At 40.4% G+C, this 26,757-nt stretch overlaps 1 protein-coding gene across 5 annotated transcripts in view; it reads left to right on the plus strand.

The window, feature by feature from the left end:
- Nucleotides 1-26,757, plus strand: part of KCNIP1 (potassium voltage-gated channel interacting protein 1) — an 833,815-nt gene that overhangs the window by 799,556 nt on the left and 7,502 nt on the right. For all 5 annotated transcript variants that reach the window (XM_030572376.1, XM_030572373.1, XM_030572374.1 and 2 more), the window contains 5 exons: nt 11,453-11,522; nt 13,396-13,466; nt 14,865-14,972; nt 22,136-22,240; nt 22,453-22,515. In XM_030572376.1, the coding sequence (XP_030428236.1) occupies nt 11,453-11,522; nt 13,396-13,466; nt 14,865-14,972; nt 22,136-22,240; nt 22,453-22,515 (417 nt within the window). The remainder of the gene's footprint in view (nt 1-11,452; nt 11,523-13,395; nt 13,467-14,864; nt 14,973-22,135; nt 22,241-22,452; nt 22,516-26,757) is intronic.

A 26,757-nucleotide genomic window follows, 5' to 3' on the forward strand; every position in this document is an offset into this window, starting at 1 on the left:
AATATCATAGGAGTGGAGATATGGCTGCAAGGGGGGTTGTATCTGTTCTTCTGGCAGTGTCTTGTGCTACTTTAAGTTGTTGGGTCCTAGCCTGTGGAGATTTTGCTTCTGACGATGAGCTTGGAGAGGTCGGGGTAATAAAGTGGCTCAGGTTAGAGCAGCCTTCAGGATGCTCTAAAATGGATTTAGGACCAAGTAGGGTAAGCATGAGTCACTTCTTGATAGTCCTCTACTCTAATTTACTTCAACCAGTTTAAATTGGATGTAGCAGACAATCCGGTCCATTATATGCACTTCTTAATTTATCATGGAAAAGGAAGCATTAGAGGAGAGACTTCAGAGAAGCATTTACAATTATAAAAGGTAGAGTGACAACTGATCAGTTCCTACATTTTTAAGCTGTTTTAAAATTATATTTGCTGGATGAAAATAATGACAGGTAAGTTTTTGAACAAAACAAAAAAAATAAATCTTCACATAATGTAGCCAACCTGCAGAACTCAGTGCTGTAGGACAGTGGTTCTCAGTCGGTCTGCCACTTGTTCAGGGACAGCCCTTGGCTGGCCAGACCTGTTTGTTTATCTGCCACGTCCACAGGTTCAGCTGATCGTGCCTCCCACTGACCACGGTTCACTGCTCCAGGCCAATGGGGGCTGCAGAAAGGGAGGCCAGCACATCCCTCAGCCCACGCCGCTTCTCGCAGCCCCCATTGGCCTGGAGCAGCGAACTGCGGCCAGTGGGAGCTGAGATCAGCCAAATCTGTGGATGGGGCAGGTAAACAAACCAGCCCGGCCAGCCAGGGGCTTTCCCTGAACAAGCAACGGACTGACTTTGAGAACCACTGGTGTAGGAGGCTTAGTCACATACTGGAAGGTGATTGAAGTTGAGAAAGAATGGTTAATTTAATGATCAATATGTTTGACGATATGTTTACTGCCTACTATAAAGGCAATTAGGTCCTTCAGGGCATAAATTTATCAATTTAGAGGGCAGGAAGGAATTTATTTCCCTGGAATAACTATTGGTGGAAACAAATCTCAAAAAACACAAGTTACAAAAAAAGGTAACTGTCTTTTCTTCTTTGAATGATTGCTTATGTCCATTCCAGTGTAGGTGTCTCCGAAGCAGGACCATAAGAGGCAGGTAGGAGTTCATGGACATGTCGATTGCAATGCAGCTCTGCCAAAGCCAGCATCATCTCTTGCTTGCTGGGTGATGGCATAATGGATCATGAACGTGTGTATCAAAAACCATGTCATGGCCCTGCAGATGTCCTGAATAAGGACATACACAAAGAAGGCCGCCGAGGACACTTGAGCCCTGGTCAAGCGGGCCTTCGCTATAGGCAGTGGCTCAGCCTGAGCCAGATCATAACAGGTCCGAATGCAGGTGGTGATCCTCTGCCAGGACACCATGAGGCCCTTCAACCTGTTCACTGTTGTGATAAAGAGATGGGCCTTCAGAAAAGGGCAAGAAAAATGATATGGGGCATGGAGAGTCTGCCATATGAGGAGAGATTAATGAGACTGGCACTTTTCAGCTTGGAAAAAAAATAACTAAGGGGGGATATGACAGAGGTCTATAAAATCATGACTGGTGTGGAGAAAGTAAATAAGGAAGTGTTATTTACTCCTCTCATAACACAAGAATTAGGGGTCACCAAATGAAATTAATAGGCAGCAGGTTTAAAAGAAACAAAAGGAAGTATTTTTTCACATAACACACAGTCAACCTATGGAACTCCTTGCCAGAGGATGTTGTGAAGGCCAAGACTATAACAGGGTTCAATAAAGAACTAGATAAATTAATCGAGGATAGATCTATCAATGGCTATTAGCCAAGATGGGCAAGGATGGTGTCCCTATCTCTGTTTGCCAGAAGCCAGGAATGGGTGACAGGGGATGGATCACTTGATGATACCTGTTCTGTTCCTTCCTCCTGGGGCACCTGGCATTGGCCACTGTTGGAAGATGGGATATTGGGCTAGATGGACCTTTGATCTGACCCAGTATGGCCGTTCTTATGTTCCTCTTATGTTCATACTTGGAAACAAAGTCAAAATGACCTGAGTTTTCCGGATTAGCCTTTAAATACCAAAGGGCTAAAAGCTTTTCAATCAGGCCATATGTGGGCAAGTGCTAGATGTGTTGCGGGGAGGGTTTGAGTGTGCCAGTGGATGTGTGTGTAAAATAAGGTGCAGGTTTAGAAGTCATGTTTTAAGACTTTTGCCTTCATTGTCATAAGGCGCCCACTGGTAAATTTCTCTTTTGAATCATTGCTTAACAATAGAGATGGACTGGTTTACAAATCTTGTTTTGCAGTGTAGATGGGTGTTTGGATTTGGGGCTTAGAATAAGACCCCTATTTTTTTTTGTTGCAGAGCAGGAAAATATGAGAGAGGTGGAAAATTTTTGCTGTAACTAAATATTTAGGCCACTTCAAGTGGCTTCTAGAGTTCTGAAAGACACAAAAATGGGAGAAAGAAACATAAAACAGCCCATTTCAAAAGAAATCACCAGCAGCTGTTTTATTAGGAGCTTCTCACTTAGAAGATGCTCGTCTAACTGAGAAGTTTGCCATACAGTTGCTATATTTAGCAATCATTCAGTCTCTGCAAAAATGAAAAAACAAGGCCCTGATCTTGCTGCCAATGAAGTGAGATACAAGATGGGCTTTTATTCTTTGCTGGAAGCCTAATTCTGTAAGGTGCTGAACACTCCTGTGGGGGCATTCAGCACCTGAAAGATGAGATCTCATGCTGAGTTTGAGGGCTGATTTTTGTGGCACTCGAGCTAGAGTATGGATAGGATAAATGTCATGACATTCAGACAAAGTTAAATATGAATTCAGGTCATTGAAAGGCTGGTTTCTTTTTATTTCATCTAAATCTGCCCTAAATTACTGACATCTAGATAGTGGGTGGATCAGTTTTAGATTTCTTTACATACAGCAGGAAGATGGTCTAAGAGACTGGGATCTGGTTGCACCAGTTTCAGTTGTCGAGGGATATGAACTTGTCTGCGATTCGTATCTGTCCATTGACAACATCCAATACAAATCTCCTCCTTTCTCCCCATTGACATTATCTTCAGTGGTTTGCACAAAGCAAGGTGGTTTAAGTTGATTAATTCAGTCCGTTTGTTCAGATGCCCTTTTCTCTTTGGTTTATACATGCACATTGTCAGCATGTGGTGTCAGCAAATGAGAGCTTTTAAAATTCTCCCTTTCCTGCATTTTCTTTCCTTCATATTCTGTGCTTTGTGTGGGAATCTTATGTCAAAGAACTTTCTGTTCTTTGAAGATAGCTAAAGAACTCAAAGATAAGTAAAACACGACTTGACTATCCCACCCAGCTTTTTGTGGTTGCAATTAAAATGGATTTGATCCCAGATCTCTAAATATTATCCATCCCTAATTAGGCACTCTTATGCTACTTGTGAATGCATCTGGCTGTCTTTGAGAATTAACCTTTCTGGATGCACTGACATGTAGGAATGCATTCATAAATAAATAATGTCTTTCCTTTTGGGTCAAAAACAAGTGTAGGATGAAAGCACTATGGATTTTTTTCCCGCTGTGGGGAACCAGACAAGCTTTGTGCATAGAAGGGCTGGCCTAAACATTTTTGGGAGGGACTGTGAAACAATTTTCATAACTCCAAACATAACTGACTCTTTTAAGGTTGGCTTAGCCAGGATATGAAGTCCCTCGCTAGCAGCCTAGAGCCCTGCTGCTGTTCCTTACAGTCTTGGCAACTGATTTTCCCTGGCTGTCATCATGCAAAAAAGGGCTGGACTTTTTTTAAATTGAAAATTGAGGGGCATTTCCAGCTCCCCCAAATCAGAAAACTTGTAGCCTTGAGCTTTGCAGGGTCTGCAGCCTGGCTCTCTGCAGAATCAAACTTTTCAATCAAAACCAGGTGTTATCCTTCACTGACTACAGTGGTGGGGTTGGGTATGCAAGGATTTCAGAAAAGGGCCCTTTGTTAGGACAGTACACAGGTGGGATGTTGTCATCATAACCCTAGATCTTCCACTCATAGCCACATTCTGAACTGGTCTATCTGTGCCTCAGTTTTCCATTTGTAAAATGGGGATTGGTATTTCCTTTCTCCCACCCTTTATATGGTTTATTTAGACTGACAATTCTTTCATTTTCTAACTATGGATTTACAGCACTTGCCTGATCTTGGTGGTTGTAGCCTCTAGGCACAACTGTAAAATAAAAATAAGCAGTGCTGTTTGGATGGGGAGCAGGCTATCTATTCATCCAGGTGGAAAGATCTAGTATACATTGTACCATAATCAACGTGGAGTGCTTCACTGTTATTGAGTTGACTAATGTGGAATCAGGCCGTAAATGGTTCACAGCTTCATGATGGATATTGCTAACTTCAGCATGGTAAGGCTATCTTATCTTATCTTATCTATCAAAGGGACTTATTGTCATTATATCTGAGGACGACACAATATGTATTGTATTTAGCCTCACAACACTCCTGTGATGTAAGAAAGTATTAAACCCATTGAAGAGATGGGGAGCTGAAGCAGAGAGAGGTTGAATGGGCTTGCCTAAGGTCACCCAGGTTGCCTCTGGCAGAGCCTTGAACCCAGGTTCTTATAATATGTAATTATTGTTTCCACATGCTCTGAATTTGATAAACACGTGCCAATAGCAGCTTTTATGTTACCTAGAAGTCTGTACAGTGCGTGGACATCATAGACTCATAGACTCTAGGACTGGAAGGGACCTCGAGAGGTCATCGAGTCCAGTCCCCTGCCCTCATGGCAGGACCAAATACTGTCTAGACTATCCCTAATAGATATTTATCTAACCTACTCTTAAATATCTCCAGAGATGGAGATTCCACAACTTCCCTAGGCAATCTATTCCAGTGTTTAACTACCCTGACAGTTAGGAACTTTTTCCTAATGTCCAACCTGAATCTCCCTTGCTGCAGTTTAAGTCCATTGCTTCTTGTTCTGTCATTGGAGGCTAAGGTGAACAAGTTTTCTCCCTCCTCCTGATGACATTCTTTTAGATACCTGAAAACTGCTATCATGTCCCCTCTCAGTCTTCTCTTTTCCAAACTGAACAAACCCAATTCCTTCAGCCTTCCTTCATAGGTCATGTTCTCAAGACCTTTAATCATTCTTGTTGCTCTTCTCTGGACCCTCTCCAGTTTTTCCACATCTTTCTTGAAATGCGGTGCCCAGAACTGGACACAATACTCCAGCTGAGGCCTAACCAGTGCAGAGTAAAGCGGAAGAATGACTTCTCGTGTCTTGTTTACAACACACCTGTTAATGCATCCCAGAATCACGTTTGCTTTTTTTTGCAACAGTATCACACTGTTGACTCATATTAAGCTTGTGGTCTACTATGACCCTTAGATCTCTTTCTGCCATACTCCTTCCTAGACAGTCTCTTCCCATTCTGTATGTGTGAAACTGATTGTTCCTTCCTAAGTGGAGGACTTTGCATTTATCTTTATTGAACTTCATCCTGTTTACCTCAGACCATTTCTCCAATTTGTCCAGATCATTTTGAATTTTGACCCTGTCCTCCAAAGCAGTTGCAATCCCTCCCAGTTTGGTATCGTCCGCAAACTTAATAAGCGTACTTTCTATGCCAACATCTAAATCGTTGATGAAGATATTGAACAGAGCCGGTCCCAAAACAGACCCCTGCGGAACCCCACTTGTTATACCTTTCCACCAGGATTGGGAGCCATTAATAACTACTCTCTGAGTACGGTTATCCAGCCAGTTATGCACCCACCTTATAGTAGCCCCATCTAAATTGTACTTTCCTAGTTTATCTATAAGAATATCATGCGAAACTGTATCAAATGCCTTACTAAAGTCTAGGTATATCACATCCACCGCTTCTCCCTTATCCACAAGGCTCGTTATCCTATCAAAGAATGTTATCAGATTAGTTTGACATGATTTGTTCTTTACAAATCCATGCTGGCTATTCCCTATCACCTTACCACCTTCCAAGTGTTTGCAGATGATTTCTTTGATTACCTGCTCCATTATCTTCCCTGGCACAGAAGTTAAACTAACTGGTCTGTAGTTTCCTGGGTTGTTTTTATTTCCCTTTTTATAGATGGGCACTATATTTGCCCCCTTCCAGTCTTCTGGAATCTCCCCCGTCTCCCATGATTTCCCAAAGATAATAGCTAGAGGCTCAGATACCTCCTCTATTAACTCCTTGAGTATTCTAGGATGCATTTCATCAGGCTCTGGTGACTTGCAGGCATCTAACTTTTCTAAGTGATTTTTTACTTGCTCTTTTTTTATTTTATCTTCTAATCTTACCCTTTTCCCGTAAGCATTCACTATACTAGACATTCCTTCAGACTTCTCAGTGAAGACAGAAACAAAGAAGTCATTAAGCATCTCTGCCATTTCCAAGTCTCCCGTTACTGTTTCCCCCTCCTCACTGAGCAGTGGGCCTACCCTGTCCTTGGTCTTCCTCTTGCTTCTAATGTATTGATAAAAAGTTTTCTTGTTTCCCTTTATTCCCATAGCTAGTTTGAGCTCATTTTGTGCCTTTGCCTTTCTAATCTTGCCTCTACATCAATATCTTATACATGATTTGAGTCAATTCCCATCTTCAGATATATGTGTGAGGTGCTCATGGAAGTCAAAATCTCTGCTGATTTCCATTGGATTGTATGTCACATGTAGGTCAGCATAGAATTTGGTCTTCTGAGATTTGTGTGTGCATGTCCAAAGACGGATCTGCACTGAGACATGAGCAATTGTTTATTTTGGCTTTTCCATATCTAAAATGTTACCCTCTGCCTCCTGAAAATGGGTTAATGCCACAGATATTTGCATTATTGATATCCAATATTTTCAGATGAACCATTTCAAAAATTGTTAAGCTGCCAGAATTGTGGGAAGGAACATGAATCAGGAAACATTTGAAATGTCTGGGAATTTTGGATTACTAAATCATGGTGCAAAATGCCAATGAATCTCACTGAAGTACTTAGGCAGTAATTTGACTGGCTAAAAATGCAATACATTTCACTTCAAAATGCAAAGAATTGCTAACTGTATTGGATGTTAACATAAAAAGTATTATAATTGAATTCCAGAACATTTTATTGTGCCACAAGCTGGGTGACCTTTTTTTAAACAAACTTCTTTAAAAAGGTTTGACTATAATGGCCGGAAGTAGACTTTGAAGATCACAATCCATTAAGATGAAAGGGGAAGATTTTTCTGCAGAGGAGGCAGAATAGCAGTGCATTGACTTAAAGGAGACTGAAGTAGGAGTGAAAAGTGCCTTCACAACCCAAAAAACTAGAAACTTTTCTCTTGTTTTCTTTAACAGGGCACCCAAAAAATCCCTGTAGCCTATACATTACCTCAAAGCTCAGTGCAGGTTTGCAAATCTATAGCAAGTCGGAGTGTGCATTCAATCCCTGAACTAAGAAAAACCTACATATTTTCAGGGTTCATTTTGAAAGTTTGCATTACCCAAATCCAAACCAGTGTGTGATACTGGAATGTAAACAAAATCTTACTAGGACATAGATCAGGCAAGTGATTTGTATCTTTTTTTTCTTGATTTCATACAATTTAACTGTGGTTTATTGGGTAAGTAGGACAAATAATTCTGTCTACAATTCAGTTGTTGTAAAACCTAGGAAACACCATCAATTTGTAGTTTATCAGTCCGCAGAGCACTGGGACCCATATTGGAAAACAGCAACCCTAACTGCAGAAGTTAGAGGGGTTGCGGCCTTAATGCAGACTAGAAGTTAGAACCAGTTGTGTTTTCATCCTAGCTCTGGCAATATCTTTCTGTGGGTGTGACCCAGTTCTCACAGAAGTCAACGGAAAGATTCTCAATGAAGTAGCCTTGGGTGAATGTTACTTAACCTTTCTAGGTCTAATAGTGGTTTCTATTTATCACCACCAATGATGGTCATTGGGGCATCATCATTGATGAGCAATCAACCAATTGTCTCCACCCATTATGATTGTGTGTCCATGCTTGAGTCGCCACAAAGTCCATTCCTGTCCACTCTTTAATGTCATCAGTCCATCTCTTCATCTGTCTACCTCTTCTTTTCTTCTCCTGTACTGTCCCTTGGAGGATGATCTTGGATAAGCCACAGCATCTTGTTACATGGCTGTACCACTTCAGCTTGTGCTTCTTTACGGTCATCAGGAGGTCTTCATATGACCCAGCGCATTGGGTGTTGATATTGCAGACCTCTTCATTAGTCACGTGGTCAAAGTATGAGATGCCCAGGATTTTACGGAAGTATCTCATCTCTACTACCTCTGTTTTCCATTCAAGTTCTGCCATAAGGGTCCATGTCTTGCACACATACAGAAAAATGCATACAACAGTTTAAGTTTGGATTCCAGGGAGATGTTCTTGTTCTACCAAACAGCTTTGCCACTGCTGCTGTTGTTTGTGCTGTTCTTGCCCAAATTTCTGCCTTGGATCCTTCATCAGTGATGATTGCCCCCAAATACTTGAACTGTTTCCCTGTCTCCAGCTCTTGTCCACTGACAGTGATAAGTGAGCTGATCCCATCATGTTTGTTTGTCATCAGCTTGGTTTTCTCTGCACTGATTTCCGTGCCATATTTTGCAGAAGTTTCATCCAGTCATTTCACAAAGTTGGCAAATTCATCTTCGCTGCCTGCCAGACCATCAGTGTCATCAGCGAACTGAAGATTTGAGATTGTTCGCCCCCCAATGCTGACTGTGCATATGTGATCTTCTAGGGCATCAGTCATCATGCACTCAAAGTAGTAAATGTTGAACAGTGTGGGTGAAAGAAGGCAATCTTGCCAGACTCAAACAGTGGTGAGAAACTCTCCTGTTGTGCCATTGACAAGAACTGCACTGCTGGCCTTGGAATACAGTTGTTTAATGGTAAGAATAAGCTTATGACCAACATTGTACTTCTTCATGGTTGCCCAGAGAGCTTCATGGCATACTCTGTCAAACACCTTCTTGAAGTCAGCAAAGACGTGGTAGATGTCCTGATGGTATTGTAAATACTTCTCACATAGAACACAAAGGTTGAAAATCTGTTCAGTGGTATTTCTTCCAGCACGGAAGCCAGCCTGTTCTTCAGTGATGATATTCTCTGCTTATGGCTTCAATCTTTTCCCTATGACTTTCAACGTCACTTTAATGGGATGGCTAATTAAGCTTATGGTCTGGTAATTTTGACACAATTGGCAGAATGATGATTAGTGACTGTGTCCACATAGATGGCCACTCACTGGTCTGCCAGATCTTGTTGCAGATCTTGGTAAGTACATCTATTAGTATTTCTCCTCTGAATTTCATCAGTTCAGCTGGGATGTTGTCAATACCTGTAGCCTTTCCGTTATTGAGTGATTTCACAGATATGTCCTCTTCTTCACACAGTATTGGAAAGTCATCCTCCTCTGTTGAATCTGAGCTGTCTAAGACAGTAGGGTCTCCATTTGTCTGATGGTTGTATAGATCAGAGCAGTAGTTTGTCCACCTTTGGATGATGTTCCTTTCTTCTGTAAGACTGTTCCCTTGTTTATCTTGAACTGTGTGAGCTTTGATCCATCTTTCCTTCATCAGATCTTTTACAGCCTGGAAGGCTCATTTGCTATTTTTATGATTGATACACTCTTCAATATTAGAGCATTGTTTTTCAATCTATATCTCCTTGGCCACCTTCATTCCTTTCTTGATCTTTCTGCCAATCGCACTGTATTTGTCAGCTCCCTTAGTGCTGTTCTTGTCTCTCTTAAGTTCTCTTCTAATGTCACACATTTGTAGTATTTCATTTGTGACCCATGGTTTTGTCTTCTTACGATGTTTCCCAACAATGTCCAGTGCTGCCTCATTCATTACAGCATTGAAATTGTTGGTCATTGTTTTTACGTCTTTCTCTAGAGCAAGCAGCAGGGCAAATTTTCCACTGATCATTGTGTGGAATGACTCTGCAATGTTTTGGTCTCTGAGTCTTTCTAAGTCAAACTTGGTTCTGGTGAACTTTGGCCTGAGGATTTTCCTTATCCGCAGCCAAAAATTTAGCGTCATAAGGTTGTGCTCACTTCCAATATCAGCACCAGGGAAGTTCCTTGTTTTAGCTCAGTTAATCCCAGAAAGAAATTGGTTTTGCACCATGATGTAGTCAATTTGGCTGTGATGTAGACCATTAGGTGTGTGCCATGTTGATCGTCTGGATGCTTTTTGTGCTCCTAATGTGTTTGCAAGAACCAGACTGTTATAGCTGGCAAACTCCAAAAATCTCAATCCCCTCTCATTGGTTACTGCATTACAGAAAGGCCACAATAATCTCGCCAATCTGCATGTGCCTCAGTATCCACTTTAGCATTCTAATCTCCTTGTACAATCAGAATATCTTTCTTGTGTACTTTACTGATGATGTCTTGGAGCTGATTGTAAAAATCTTCAGTTTGCTCATCATCATAGTCTGTTGTAGGGGCATAGACTTGTACCACTGTCATATTAAATGGCCCTGATTTTAGATGGATGGAAATAAGCCTGCTGGACATTGGGAAGGATCCTAATACTGAATTCTTGATATCTTTATGCACAAGAAATCCTACACCATGGACATGTTTGTCTTCTCCACTGTAATAGAGTGCATGGCCTTCTTCCATTATTACTTCTCCAAAGTTCTTCCATCTGACCTCAGAGATTCCTAGGAGGTGCCCTGTTTGTCTCGGTGTCCTTACATTCCATGTGACTATGGTGATGTTATCTCTTCCAGGGATCCTCTTTGTTGGGGTTACACCAGTAGTATACTTGGTGCATCTGCCCTGATAGGAGATGGATGGTGCTGTCATTATTAACCTGGGCTGTGACCAATCCGGCATGGACAGAGTTGACTTGCTCATCATATGGTGTGTCTTGGGCAAATTTCTAACCTGGCGGAATGCATCCCTCTCCGGGCAGCCTCTTATGACATGCAGGAGGAGCCGTGGGCCTATTCTGTCCCTGGACCCACAGGGGGCGTTACTATTTATAATGACTTAGTAATACTTACTATTAACCCCATACGAGGCTAACATCACTCACTTACCACTAGGGTTCCATTGAAGGTTAATGAGTTAATGTTTCTGTAGGACATCGAAGATGAAATATTACTTGGTATTAATCTTGTTCGTTATCATTATGTGAAGGTCGTACATGGAAAAAGGCATGAATCAACTTCCCAGGTTGTCCTACAAAATGGGGATTGAACTGTGGAGGATTTTGTTGGTTTTCTTTTAAATTGTGAGCCAAGCTTATGGGAGCTAGAGAGTTCTAGTCTTAAGTTTTTTAATTTCTTCAGATGCACAAATCATGCATACAGTATGCTGCAGGAACAGGAATGTAATTGTGTAAATGCTGTCTTTGAGTATGTAGTGCTTTGCAAATGAATCTTGACAAGGTTTTTCTTGGTTTTCCAACAGGAATGTCCTAGTGGGGTTGTTAATGAAGAGACATTCAAACAGATCTATGCACAGTTTTTCCCACATGGAGGTGAGTAGAGTGCTTTGTGACTGTCAGACTTATTGAAGCATGTCTTAAAATTCATGTCTGCCAGCTAGCAGCAAAACTATGTCATACTGTAACTTTGAATTGATTTTTTGAGTTTTACTGAGGGTTTTTAAATATAAAAATACAAATGAGTAAGAAAATAAATATAGACCCCTTAGAATACCTATTGCACAGAAATACAAGTAAGTCTGCACTAAAGATCATTATTGGGGTCACCCCCCTTTTTTTAAGATGAACATTGGTACAGTGCTTAGGGCATTTGACTGAGAGTCAGGAAACCCGGGTTTCATCCCGGCTCTGCCTCCCAGCCGCTGCATCACCTCGAACAAGGTATTTCCATTTTCTGTGCCTCTTTCCTGTTCCACACACAATCTCTCCAGTCTGTATAGAATATCAACCCTTTGGGGCACAGACTTCTCTTACAATTGTCTTTACAGCACCTATCACAGTGGGGTCTCTGTGATGGGTTTGGTCACAGAGACCCCCCCTTGGGACTGTCACCTGCCATGCTTAGACTACCTCTGAGCCTGTTTTCCCTGTCAGCTTGGGACTCCAGAACCTGTCTTGTTGAGCCAGACATGAAACCTGCTGCAACACAGACCCAGGGTCTGAACCACGTCCCCAAAGCTGCAGACCTTAACTGAAAACCACTCAGCACCCAGACACCCAGCTCCTAATGGGATCCAAATCCCAAATAAATTTGTTTTACTCTGCATAAAGCTTATACAGGGTAAACTTATAAATTGCTTGCCCTCTATAACACTGATAGAGAGATATGCACAGCTATTTGCTCCTTCAGGTATTAATCACTTACTCTGGGTTCGATAATAAATGAAAGTGATTTTATTAAGAAAATAAAGTAGGATTTAAGTGGTTCCAAGTAATAGCAGACAGAACAAAGTAAGTTACCAAGCAAAATAAAACACAATATGCATGTGTTTCATCTTTCTTCATATTGTTATGGTTTCTGCTATTAAAAGCTGCCCTTCATCTGGCCTTAGAATCTGTTCTTGCTTTAGATGTAAAGACTTTTAAAACCATCTTTAACAATGTTTAATGTTCAGTGCAGGCTCTGTAGAAGTCCTCTGGGACTTCTCATCGAAGTATCATAAAATATGTTCAGCTTTTCAGCCTTTATCTTATTGTTTTAAACGGAACTCAAGTGATGTGTCAAAACACTCAGTTAACAGGACAAATCCAGAGTTCAGATGGCCCTATTATTTCTCCTTTCTAACTAATCGTCTGTTCTGTTGTATGGCAGAATGGGCTTCCATTAGAGATGAGACTTGCTGCTTTAGTGAACAACTGGATTAGACAGTGAGGCTTTTAAAAAGGAGCTGTGGGTCAGTTGATTATATGGACTGCCCAGCAATCTGTGAATTAGTTGAATATTCTTGTTTTCATAATTCCTTTCTAGCCACATCCCAGTGAAGGCTAGCACCAAAACTTGCTACCAGTATACAGCCTTATAGAGTATTGCAACTCTAGAATTCAGTGCATTTTATATGTAGAAAAAAGATGGATGTGAAGGGAACATATGGGCTGAATAATTTGTTGCCATACTTGAATTGCCCCATGGGCTTAAGTTTCCTTTCCCTCGTTATTTTCCGAGCCTTAAAATCCAGGTCATTGCCATGTTGATAAATTCTTGTTTATTTCATGGGTCTTTTCCAAGTACTCTTAATGATCCCTGAGTTGTAATTCTTCACTTCTTTATACCAGTTTTCAGAAACAATTTCCAAAGAAGCCACATTGGTTACTGGAGGAAAATGAGGCCATGAATGTTGCTAATAGTCATTAGTGAAAGTGTGTGCATAATAAGCTTCAAGGTAATCTATGTCTTTGTGTTTTTCAGATGCTAGTATGTATGCCCATTATCTTTTCAATGCGTTTGACACTGCACAGACTGGATCAGTGAAGTTTGAGGTAATTAACTTGCATCATAGTTTGGTCATCTTTCTCAGACAAACTTAGTGATTTCTACATCCGCTCTTCACTCTGAACTATTAGTATTTTCAGGATAAATTGTTGGACTCTTTAGACAAAAATCAACCAGATATTTTCTGCAGGTGGCATTGCATTTTCTCTTTATCTAAGGACCTCATGTTTAATGTTATCAGCATCACAGGAAAAGTTAGTTGTCAAAGGTAGAGAAAAGAGAGAAGTGGAGAGATTTGACAGCAGAATCCGTGGGAGAGGGACGAGAGTGGGGGAGCAGGATGCAGACTGGTAGAGGTGTCAGTGACATGGATAGAACAGAAGGGCCTGTGATGCTTATGTCTTCTATAGTGGTTGAGGTTACTGATGAGCATGCAGATGTATTGTCTTTTGAATTAGATGTATTGTCTTTTGAATTCCTTTTTTAAAAATAAGCTTATTTGTATAACTAATTGAGCAGCCATCTTCAGGCCTCTGGCTGCCGAAGGAGAAAACATCCATTCATTAACCAAAAGTTGGTCTGGTGCTCCAGCTACAAAAATCTAATTCACCTTTTTATGTGTACAAGGATTTGTGGTACATAGGCATGAAGTAATAGATCTAAGCAGGAAGGACTAAGGAGTTTGGAACAAGGTTCATTGTGTGTCCCAGAATAAAGCCATACTCTTCTACCATATGACTAAGAATATTACTATGTTCTAGAAGGGGCAGAAATGTTTTTGTTCCATTTGTTGTGTGTGTGGTGGAAAAGGTACCACATGAGTAGAGTGGTTCTCTGTGACAACACCTGTACAGATGTGAGGTGGACTATATAACATGAGCTATCAAGTTATTCATATGGCAAAAATTATACTAATATCTGAGTTATCCTCTAAGCATGTCCATTATGAATTAGATGTTTCTAGCAAACTAGACTCAGACCAAACTAATGCATAGATAGGGAAGGTGTATCATTAACTATCTTTAATATTTATTAGTTTGTCCCCATTATTGAGCTTTTCCTAAAGCTCAACAAATCCTAATTCCTCCCTGAGCCCTAGCAGTGAAGTTTCTTATGGGCTGTTGCTGTAATGCCAAGCCCTTTTTTGGGGGGTGTGGGGGGTCATTGCCAGCAGGCATTGATCTTAAAGCATGAGCATGTGGTGCCTGAACTAAAAAGAAGTTTTCTGTTAGTCAAGGCTGTAGCAATCTGATCAACCTCTTTATGTGGCCCAGCGGCTACTATAGGGTCGGAAGGAGGGAGAACAGAACCTTTATACATTTGGTGGAAGGAGGGGCCAAAGAGTTTTATGGTGACAATATTCTCCGAACAGGAAAGTAAAGATGTTTTAAGATGTTACTTTTTTTAAAGACTTAAAATAACTTATTTCTTCTTCACTGAACCAGGGTTTTGTGATGGCACTATCAACTTTGTTGAGAGGAACAGTTCATGAAAAGCTAAGATGGACATTTAATCTTTATGACATAAATAAAGATGGATATATAAACAAGGAGGTAAGGCATTTTATGGCATTGACATCTGTTTAATTTCTAAAAGGACTGACTGGCTCATGTTGCACAGGGTAATTCATGTTTCATGCAGCTAATTAAATGCCAGTCAGCATTGGGTTTGAGCATTTCCTTTTATTAGTATTCAAGGAAAAGTGCACTGTCACTGTGTATTGCGTAATTGTGGAGCCTATATTTTTCCTGTGTTGTGATGTGTCTTAAAAAAAATTACTTAGCAAGGAGCAAATTCTGCATTCATAAAGGTATCTATTGATTCACAAAGGTAACTCTTGGGATAGGTATTAAATTACTGGCAGGAGAGTGACTATGCTAATGCCTGTAAGTCCCTGAACATGCCTTGATATACTCAGACAAAGCCGAGTGTTTGCCCATTTTATAAAAAGCACAGTGTCTTCTCTCCCCACAAGCTTGACCTCCGAATTATTTACTAGATCTGCAACAAAATATTCTCTGGAGAATGTGCATTGAACAGTGATGCTGAATTCTTCCATCTGATGCATGTATACTGTTTATAATGGCAGTCATATACATGTAGAATTGAAGAAAGGTGGTTTAATGGCTAAAGCATACAAGTGGGAGTCAATAGACCAGGGTTTCATTCTTGGCTCTTCTTGAAGCTTCCTGAATAACTTTAGGCAAATCAAGGTAGATTGCAGTTTTTAAAAGGGTCTGAATGGATTTTTTTTATACCTAGAAAATATAGACAGAAATAATGTCATTTAGATGTTTATTGACCTGAATGTGTAGGCACAATCAAATGATTAGTCATATCCAGGTCACATTAATTTATACAACCTCTTGCAGGTACAAAACCAGAAAGCAGGTTGGTAATTTTTCTCTTCTTCAATTTCCTTATTTAAATATTGAGGCTGAGACTGTTGTCGCAGCTGGCGATGTTACACAACGTCTTTCACATTTTTCTTTGTGCAAGTAAGATTTTAATCTTGGTCTTGAGGTTTCTTTCTTCTGGTAAAGTATCTCTGGGGGAGCTGTGGGAAGCAGCAGGGGTGTTTGCTCTTGCCTTAATCTCCTTAACTAGTCAATTTCTGGAAGTCAGGCATTGAGGTTTGGCTGATGTCCCTGAAAGAGGTATTCGCCTGCATGCTGTTTGTGGGAGCACCTGTGATGTCTATAGTGTATAAATAAAATAAGATACACTAAAAATAAACCCAGAGTCCATGTTACCAATTCCTCCTCCTATTGAAAGGTGACATACAGGGCCTAGACATCTGCTGTCACTCACAGAGGCATGGCAATGCTTACTTCTCCAGAGTTTTGTGGGGCTTAATCAAATAAAACCAGATTATGCCACATTAACCCAGACTGAGTTGCACATTACTGCACCAAACTGATTTCAATAGGACAGCCCACAGAATATAGTACTACTCAATGTAAGAGTGGCAAATTCTAGCTCTTACTATCTAACAGAACACTTTGACATCCTTGGATTTCAAATCTTTGGCACTAGGGAACTGCAAAGGGGAGATACAAACCTGGCTCGTAGACTGTATCGGAGGGAAGAGGTTAGTGATGTGAGATAGTCGTTGGGAGTAATCAAAGAACCCGCCAGTGACACCAGCATGTTTTCAAATAGTTCTAGCATGATACAAGTGTCATGTAATGGGATGGAGTTAGTCAGTAGTGTAGTTAAGAGTAGCGCAGTTCTTGGGAGCCCAAGTGAGAACAAACCCCCACAATCCCCGTCCTCCGTTGGCCAAGGAAACAGTGCCAGTAACAACTGTGTTGGAAAACTTGTCCAGTGTGGTGCAGGCAGACTGAGTGCATAGATTAACATTACAGTATATTTAGTCTGGGATTTTCAAAGGAGCCAATAGGCACCCAACCCCCATTGACTCTCAATGAGGACTTGAGCATTTAACTACTTTAAGGACTAATGCCATTTAGCCAGGATCTTGAGAATCTGAGATTTAAAAAAAAATACTATAAGCCCCCTTTTCTCCAACCTCTCCCTTGTTGTCAACCCTACCTGTGTTACATTTACATATGGAAAAGATCTTGTTGAAAGTTTGATCTCTCCTTTTATTAAGTTATTCAGTAAACAGGGCCATGTGATTAAAACACAGGGAGAAAAAGCAATACTTTGGTGGGTACAAGGAACATCAGCTGACAGCTCCATAGCAGAATTATCCAGTTATTAAAGTGCCAATGATAATTTCTGTGTTTTCTAATTTCTTCCTAATACTAATGACAAAAGCTAGAAAATGAACTAGTTATTCATGTCTGTTCACACCAAGGTGAGGGCCCTTGTCAAATTATTCTTTGTTTCCCCATCACCAAAATAAGACAGTTTAAATTATATCTACACATCTTTGTCAATGAAAGTTAAGCAAGCAAATAACATAATGGCTTTACTGCAGCATGGTTGGATTTATAGATACGAAGACCAAAACAAATGGGATGGCATGGCATGCGTCTACACGCTGTTTGCACAATCTCATTTTCAGAGTAGAATGATCAAACACAGAGTAGAATGATTGAGACCAAACTAGTTGGAAGTGGTTGCATCTACTTCAAAACAAAAGTCCTCCTTCCAGCCCTTTTCTTCTTTCCAAGTGTTAGTTTGGTTTGGAAGGTTTTGTAGTCGAGTAGCAACCCAACACTCTCCTCATTTTTTGACTACTTTTGCCTTTGCACATCCATGTTATAGATAAAGAAGATTATCCTGAGCTTAATCTTGATCATTTTCTTCATAGTAACCTGTACTTTCCCTTTAATCAAGTCTTTATTACAGAAAATTTGTCACATTTGATAGTGGTACAGAAACAAAGAAAAATCCTTTCTCCAGCCCAAAAGAGCTTCATCCAAATACTTTATTCTCAGGCTTTGGGAATGTGGGCTGTAACAGAAAGATACTATGATGGGTTAGATCACAGAAACCCTCTTGGGAGCTGCCAACTGATATGCCAAGACTACTTCTGCCCCTGCCTTCCCTGCCCTGTCAGCTTAGGACTTCAGTGCCCTGCCTGGTTTGAGCCAGACTCACTAGCCTGCTGTAAACCCAGATCCAGGTCTGAACAACATCCCCTAACAGCTATAGGCTAAACTAAAAGCAACTAACAGAATTATTCTTATCTTTAACACTCAGATGCCCAACTCCCAGTGGGGTCTAAACCCAAATAAATCCGTTTTATCCTGTAAAACACCCATACAGGTTAAACTCACAAATTGTTCACCCTCTATAACACTGATAGAGAGATATTCACAGCTGTCCGTCCCGTCCCCCCCCCCGTCGCCTCCAGTATTAATACATACTCTGGGTTAATTAACAAGTAAAAAGTGATTTTATTAAATACAGAAAGTAGGATTTAAGTGATTCAAAATAGTAACAGACAGAATAAAGTGAATTACCAAGTAAAATAAACTAGAACTTGCAAGTCTATGTCTAAGAAATGCAATACAAATAACACCTCAATAGTTCCAGTAAGATTCCTTTTACAGACTAGTCTCCTGCTAGTCTGGGTCCAGCAATCACTCACACCCTCTGTAGGTATTGTCCTTTGTTTCAGTTTCATTCAGGTATCTTTGGGGGTGGAGAGGCTCTCTCTTTAACCAGCTGGAGATAAATTGGAGGGGTATCCCACAGGTTTAAATAGACTTTCTTTTGTAAGTGGAGACCTTCTCCTCTCTCCTGTGCAAAGTCCAGCTCCAAGATGGAGTTTTGCAGTCACATGGGCAAGCCACATGTCCATGCATGACTCAGAACTACAGGTAGCAATCATTGTTCACATGTTACCTTGAATGTCCTCAAGTAGACTTCTTATGTGGATTGGAGCATTCCAGGATCCATTGTTCCTTAAGTGCTTCTTGACTGGGCACTTAACTTTGCAGATTCCTTTCTAAAGAAGCTGACCAAATGCCTTACAATGCTTACTTAGAAATCAAGCAAGTATACAGCCAACATTCATAATTTCAAGTACAAAAATGATATATGTGTACAAATAGGATGATAGATTCAGTAGACCATAATGTTTACAGAGATATGTTACATGGCACATGTAGCATAAAACATATTCCAGTTATGTCATATTCCCATAAAGCATTATGAGATACATCGTCACAGATACAAGAATTCAAACAGAAAAGCAAAAAAACAAGGGCCTAGCTCAGATTCTACCATCGCCAGTTCTTCAGCTGCCAGTTGCAGCAAATTGCCTCATTTAAAGCTGTCCCCTCTCTGACTGCCAAAGTACTGTTTATATAAAATGCTCTAATTTAACTCTGAGCTTCCCGTTGCGCGTTCAGCCACTTGGCCCCCTCATTAACCCCAGCTTCAACCTGCAGAACAGATGAGCAATTAGTTAATTCATTTGGTACCAGTCCTAAGAGAAGGCCTGTGCACCTGCCCAGTGTCCTCCTGATGGCATGTTAATCTTCCCTTCCTTATGTATGGCTCTGGCAGCTAAATGCAAGTTAATGATCATGCCACTGAAAAACTGTGGTTTAACACAGGTATCCTGACAAAATTGCCACTGTCAGATACCAGATCTGCTGTCCAAGAGTGTATAAGATTGCTGAACATGTAGTCTCTGCTCCTTTTGCCTACTGGAAGCCCTACTTTGAAATATGTTCACATTAATGTGTCTAAATGTTGTATAAAAGCGTATATGCAAGTAAGACCAAATCCGAGCATCCAAAAGATTTCAGGAAGGCCCATATTTGACACTAGGTTCTGAAAGTCTTCCAGTAACTAATTTCTTACTCTTTGTAGTGTCCTCACTGACAGTCTCTGCCCACCCTCCTTTTAGTGTGCTGTCGTCAAGTGTTTTGGCTGATCTGTGATCAGTTTTAGCTCTTCGCGATAGGAATTATGTCTTCGTCTATATTCTCTAACACTAACACACTGTGTTCATCTGTGGTTTAACACAAATGCTTAGCAATAATAAGTGCATTGAGACAACTGAGAAAGATGGAGTAAGACTGTAAGATTTTTGGGACAGGGCTGACTACTATTTTGTGTCTGTACAGTTCCTAGCACAATGGAGCACCATTCTTGGTTGGTCCTTAGTCACCACTGTAATAGACATGATTAATAAGTCAGGAGACCACAAGTTCTATTGTGGGGCCAATTCTGATCAGTCTCTGTGGATAATGCCAGAATTGAATCTTCCCAATCACTGGATGAAATTGGGGAAATTATAGTGGCCTCACAGGAGCTTTTGCAGCATGATTGACAAGTGATAGCAGAGCAAGAGAGACCCATTTGTAGACTAGCATGTGTATGATGACATCTGTGTGTATACCAATAGAGGCTTGTGGTATCTGGAACTATGGTACAAATGCCGAGAATGAGACCTAGGTCTAGGCCTGTCATAAACAGATAGCTAAGGGTTAATGTTCTTTTACCTGTAAAGGATTAACACAAGGAACCAAACACCTGATCAGAGGACCAATCAGGAAACAAGACTTTTTCAAATCTGGGTGGAGGGAAGTTTTGGGTGTAAGTTCTTTGTTCTTTGTCTTGGTTCGGTGACCTTCTTGGCTCTGAGAGTGATTTTTCTATCTCCAGGCTTTCTAAGCTTCTGTTTCCAAGTTGTAAGTACAAGGATAGTAAGACAATAGCTTTATATTGTTTTTTTTTTTGTATTTACATGTGTGTAGTTGCTGGAATGTGTTAAATTGTATTCTTTTTGGATAAGGCTGTTTATTTTTTTTTTGTCCATGGCTTGTTGCCGTGCTCGCTTGTGTCTCAGGCTTTCCTTGGAACTCATGGTTCCCGCTTTCTTGTGCTGAGGCGCCCTCTGGTGTTTACTGCCTGAAATGCAGGTTCTCTGTTGCCTCCTGGGGTCTGCCTAGCAACAGTGCCTTTTTTTTTTCCTCTAGCTAATCTTTTAAATGTAAAGTAAACCAGAAAAACCACTTTATTTGCATGCGTATTGTGCTGGGTACTTGACTTTTAATCGGAGTGCTATTGTCTAACACCCTTTGTCAATCCTTAATGGTTCTTTGCTTAATATGCAAGCCAAAAACTGCAAGAGAGAGCAGAAAAAAAATTCTCTCTGGCTCTGTTTAAAACCACCCTTTCTCTCTGCATAAAAGCCCTAGCAGAGAAAAAGAAAATAATATTCCTACTGGCTTCTGGATTCTTGTCTATCCCACCTCTGCCACCATGTCAAGTATAATTCCCAAATCTGGACCATAGTGTCCAAAATATGGGTACTAGCATGAATTCCCCTAAGCTTAATTACCATCTTAGATCTGATAGCGCTGCCACCAGCCAGGAATTATACAGTGCCTAGCTCACTGTGGTCTCCCCAAAACCTTCCCTGGGGGACCCCCAGACTCAGATGCCTTCAGTCTTACAACAAAGGGAAATAACTCCCTCCCCTTGTTTCCTTGTTACTTCCTCCCCTCCCTGGACGACCCTAGGAGATTCCCTGCTTCAAGTCCTTGAAACACAAGTACCGAGAGATCAAATCTCTCTCTCCCCTCACCCAAAGAATGTGCAAAGTCAGGCTTAGTAAATCTAACACAAAGAGATTTTTCCCCCTGACTTCTTCCTCCCACCAATCCCCTGGTGAGCACAGACTCAATTCCCTGGAGTCCCCACTAAAGAAAAACTCCAACAGGTCTTAAAAAGAAAGCTTTATATAAAAAAGAAAGAAAAAGACATTAAAAAAGTCTCTGTATTAAGGTGACAATATACAGGGTCAGTTGCTTAAAGGAAAAAAATAAACAAACAGCCTTATCCAAAAAGAATACAATTTAACACATTCCAGCAACTACACACATGTAAATACAAAGAAAACAATATAAAGCTATTGTCTTACTATCCTTGTACTTACAACTTGGAAACAGAAGCTTAGAAAGCCTGGAGATAGAAAAATCACTCTCAGAGCCAAGAGGGTCACCGAACCAAGACAAAGAACAAAGAACTTACACCCAAAACTTCCCTCCACCCAGATTGGAAAATGTCTTGTTTCCTGATTGGTCCTCTGGTCAGGTGTTTGGTTCCCTGTGTTAACCTTTTACAGGTAAAAGAACATTAACCCTTAGCTATCTGTTTATGACAAGGCCTTCCTTAACATTAGGAAGAGAGCGAAGAACTGGGCCTTATTCAGTAAAAGAAAATAATGTATGGCTTGTTTGTATTAATTTACCTGTTGTATGTTTGCATGTCACTACTCCAGGAAATGATGGATATAGTAAAGGCAATTTATGATATGATGGGCAAGTACACATATCCTGTTCTCAAGCAAGATGCTCCAAGACTGCACGTAGAAGTTTTCTTCCAGGTACTTAGTTGATTTCTAATGCATTTCTCTTGACACTTAGCTACCAGCAAAACCTGAGCAATGACACTCAATCATTCCGAATTTCAGTGGTAGCCTCTGTCTAAGTTTGGAAGATACTGTAGTTTTATTCAAGTTACAAAACGACATGCTACATATGCAAAAATATATGAGAGTTATGAGAACTAAACATATTTCTTTGTTTTGTTTTGCAGAAAATGGATAAAAACAAAGATGGTGTTGTAACTCTAGATGAGTTTATTGAATCATGTCAGGAGGTAAGGACATTCTTATTGCTGCCATGAAAGCAGAGAAGATGGTCTCATGCTACAATGTTCATATCGGCTCTGGATTTCAATCCACTCCAAGTCTCTGGGTGCTCAGGATCCCAGGTTTCATTCTATTAGATGTTCAAGCCAGCTGCAAAATTCAGCTCTGGGTTCTGATCTGTGAATCTCCCTAAAGATAAGAGTGCTTGCTACCTACATGGATTTGGTGCAAACTGGTCACTGAATACAGTCTGTTCATTTCCAGTGCTGATGGCCAGTGCTTTTATTTTCCCAAGTTAATTCCTGATTCGCTGTTACTGTACACAATTCTTAGGGAAGCTCCCAGAGCCTTTAACTTACGTAGAGAGACACTGTCAGCCTCTCAAATACAGAAAAATACGCAAATGTTTTTTTTTTCTGGATAACATTAACAGGGACTACCACAATGTCTGAGCTGTCCAAAATCATAAAATCTGCCTAGGAACCTTTCAGTTACAACACTGACTCATAAAACTCATTGATGTTTAAGGTCAAATGTTAAAAACAAGTGCTGTAATCAAAATGATGATTTTTCCAAAATGAACATCTTTGGCAAATTCCATAAATTAAACTGGCTGTGGTAATTATTTACTGTTATTTTTAGCGCCTACACAAAGACCAGCATCAGTATGAACATGTAATTAGCCCAGCGTCTGTTTTCTTGGACTCCAATTAACTGTCTGACTGTTTGGTCAGGGATGTTTCCAGTACTTAAGCAGTGCAAAAAAAGCTTTTGCCTTTTATAGAGTTTAGAACAGCACTAATTATCATTTACCAACCATCAAGCTTTCCCTAGAAACTAATTCTTGTTCTCTAATCAAAACGTTTCCGTTTTTTTCAGGTATTTTTTGTGGAGGGCAGGGTAAGGAGGGGAAAGGGAGTTTTCAACCAAAGCAGTTGAGCAGTTTCGGTCACCCAAATCTGCATTTTTTTTGGTGAAAAAAGTTTCCCATGAAAAATTTCATCCAGCTCTGCTCAGGAGTGTGCAACTCATCCCTCATTATTAGATGACTAATGCAATGTCTTGTCAGTTTGGTTGCTTTATTCTTGACATCTTCGGTTTTGGTCCTGTCATAAACAGATAGCTAAGGGTTAATGTCTCTTTCACCTGAAACACCTGACCAGAGAACCAATCAGGAGACCGGATTTTTTCAACTTTGGGTGGAGGGAATTGTGTGTCTGGCCTCTTTGTTTTCTGGCTGCCTGCTTTCTCTGAGCTTTGGAGAAGTAGTTCTGTTTTCTAATCTTCTGTTTCTAAGTGTAAGGACAAAGAGATCAGATAGTAAGTTATATGGTTTCTTTTCTTTGGTATTTGCATGAATATAAGTGCTGGAGTGCTTTGATTTGTATTCTTTTTGAATAAGGCTGTTTATTCAATATTCTTTTAAGCAATTGACCCTGTGTTGTATCATCTTAATACAGAGAGAACATTTGTATGTATTTTTCTTTCTTTTTATATAAAGCTTTCTTTTAAGACCTGTTGGAGTTTTTCTTTACTTCAGGGAAATTGAGTCTGTACTCACCAGGGAACTGGTGGGAGGAAGAAATCGGGGAGATCTGTGTGTTGGATTTGCTAGCCTGATTTTGCATTCCCTCTGGGGGAATAGGAAAGTACTATTTGTTTCCAGGATTGGAAACAGAGAGGGGGAGTCCCTCTGTGTAGTTTCACAGAGCTTGTGTCTGTGGATCTCTTCAGGAGCACCTGGAGGGGGGAAGGGAAAAAGGATTATTTCCCTTTGTTGTGAGACTCAAGGGATTTGGGTCTTGGGGTCCCAGGGAAGGTTTTTCAGGGGGACCAGAGTGCCCCAAAACACTCTAAATTTTTGGGTGGTGGCAGCAGGTACCAGGTCCAAGCTGGTAACTAAGCTTGGAGGTTTTTCATGCTAACCCCCATATTTTGGACGCTAAGGTCCAAATCTGGGACTAAGGTTATTATAGGTCCCTTCCTTAATTTTTTTTATCTGTTGTTTTGTTCCCCATTTTTGGTACCAGTGGAATATTAATTTTTTTTACTAGTTATGTTGTGTTGTCTTGTGGTTACTAGGTTTGCCTTGAGGCTGAATGTGTATAATCATGATATAAGACATTTAAACTGTTTCACTTTCCTCTGAGATATTTTTTAAATGCTCTGAATCTGAACTGTGGTTTCTGTTCAGTGCTTGAATACCTTGCTGTCAGAATGCGTCCCATGCCATGTACTGCACTGCATCATCCCCTACTACATTGAGTCACATCAGTAGCTGGAGTTTACTCCTATGCTCATTTTGGGCTGGTGCAGAAGTATAAATGTGTGTGGTAGGGAAAGAGTGGGATTATGTTGGCGTCTAATCTGCTACCTGTGGAAGACTGGGTTTGAGATAGCTCTTTGTTTCATCCAGTCAGTGTTTGGGATTGTTGGAGGCTTCCATAAAATTGATCTGCAGCTGATGGGAAATGGATCCAGCAGAGACAATCCAAAAATGGGGTGGCAAAAAACTGGATTGTATTAGACCTCAAACAGTTCCTCTGGTGACTGTGGGGGGAAATCTAAATGAACCTGTGAGCATGCGATGACAACAAGAGATTCTTTGAGTACATCAGAAGCAGGAAGCCTGTGGTAAAAATCTAAGGGTCCCCTGGATTGCAAAGAGTTAAAGAGAGCAATTAGGGACATTGCTGAGAAAAAACATTAATGGGAACCTAAATGATTTCTCTGCATCAGTTTTCAACACCCAGAATGACGTTGAGAGTCCTGCACTGGACCTGGTCTTTCCTGGTAACAAAGATGAGGTACATTCAGAGATAGAGGTGACAGCTGAATTTGTGCTGGAGCAAATTGTTAATTGATTTAAAATATGGTAAGCTGCCAGGCCCAGATGGTAGACACCCACGAGTTCTGAAGGAGTTGAAGTATGAAGCACCTGAGCTGCTAACAAAAAAATATAATCGCTCATTAATAATAGCTACTGTTTCTGAGTATTGGGAGGTAGCAAATGTTTTTGCATATTTAAAAAAAGGTTCATGGGATGATCTGGGGAATTATAGACTTGTAAATTATACATCTGTATTGGGCATACTGGCTGAATCAAACATTGCAAATAGAGTAACAACACATTTGATAGTTCATGATTGGATATGGTCTAACCAGCGTGGATTCAGCACAGGAAAATCATGTTTCAGTAATTTCTTAGAATTCTTTGAATGTGTCATTAACATGGATGCAGAAAGGACAACCAGATAACATAATTTATTTAGACTTCAAAAAGCCTTTGAAAAGGTGTAAGAAGTGAAATATTTTCTTGGATTAAAAACTGAGTAGGAGTCAGAAAGCAAGGATTAGAATTAAATGGTCAGTTTTTATCATAACAAAACAGTTAACAGCAGGGTGCCTCAAGATTCGTACTAGGGCCCATGTAGCTTAGTATTTATTAATTAACTGGGGGGGGGTGGGGCTTGAGTACTGAGGTAGCAAAATTTGCAGATGATACAAATTTATTTGGGTTAATCAGGACCAGAGAAGACTATGAAGAATTTTAGAGACCTAAACAGGCTAGTCAGTGGACAGCATGATGGTAGATGAAATTTAATGCTGACAAATGTAAAATAAGGCACATTGGAAGGGGAAAAAATAAACTACTCTTGTAGTTAATTTATTATAAGGTGTAACAACTCAGGAAAGGGACCTGGGCTCAGTGAAGAAAGTTCAGTTAAATCCTGTGTTCAGTGTCAGCTGTGGTCAAAATCCCAAAATGATGTTAGGATGCATAATGAATGGGCTAGAGAATAATACCAAAATGGATGCCTTTTATATAAACCAATGTGCAGCGTCCCCTGGAATCCTGTGCGCTGTACGGGTCACCCATCTCAAAAAGGACACTTCAGAATTGCAGAAGGTTCAGAAAAGAGCATCAAGAATGGTCATAAGCCTGGAAAAACTCTCCATGCGAGAGATTGAAAGGATTGGAGTTGCTTACCTTAAAAAGGAGACAAATAAGAGAGGGCCCAATAAAGGTGTATAAAATGATGACTAGTCTAGAGAAGATACATTGGGAGCTTCTGTTGTCCCTGACTCATCAGATATGAGCAAGGAACATTAAAATAAATTAAAAGGTGGGAAATTCAAAACCAATAAAAGGAAATACATTTTCACATGACTTGTAATTGAACTGTGGAACTCAATGCCACAGGAAGTCATTAACACAAGGAATTTAATAAGATTCAAAAGGGGATTAG

This window comes from Gopherus evgoodei, chromosome 8 (genome assembly GCF_007399415.2).
Source record: "Gopherus evgoodei ecotype Sinaloan lineage chromosome 8, rGopEvg1_v1.p, whole genome shotgun sequence".
NCBI lineage: Eukaryota > Metazoa > Chordata > Testudines > Testudinidae > Gopherus > Gopherus evgoodei.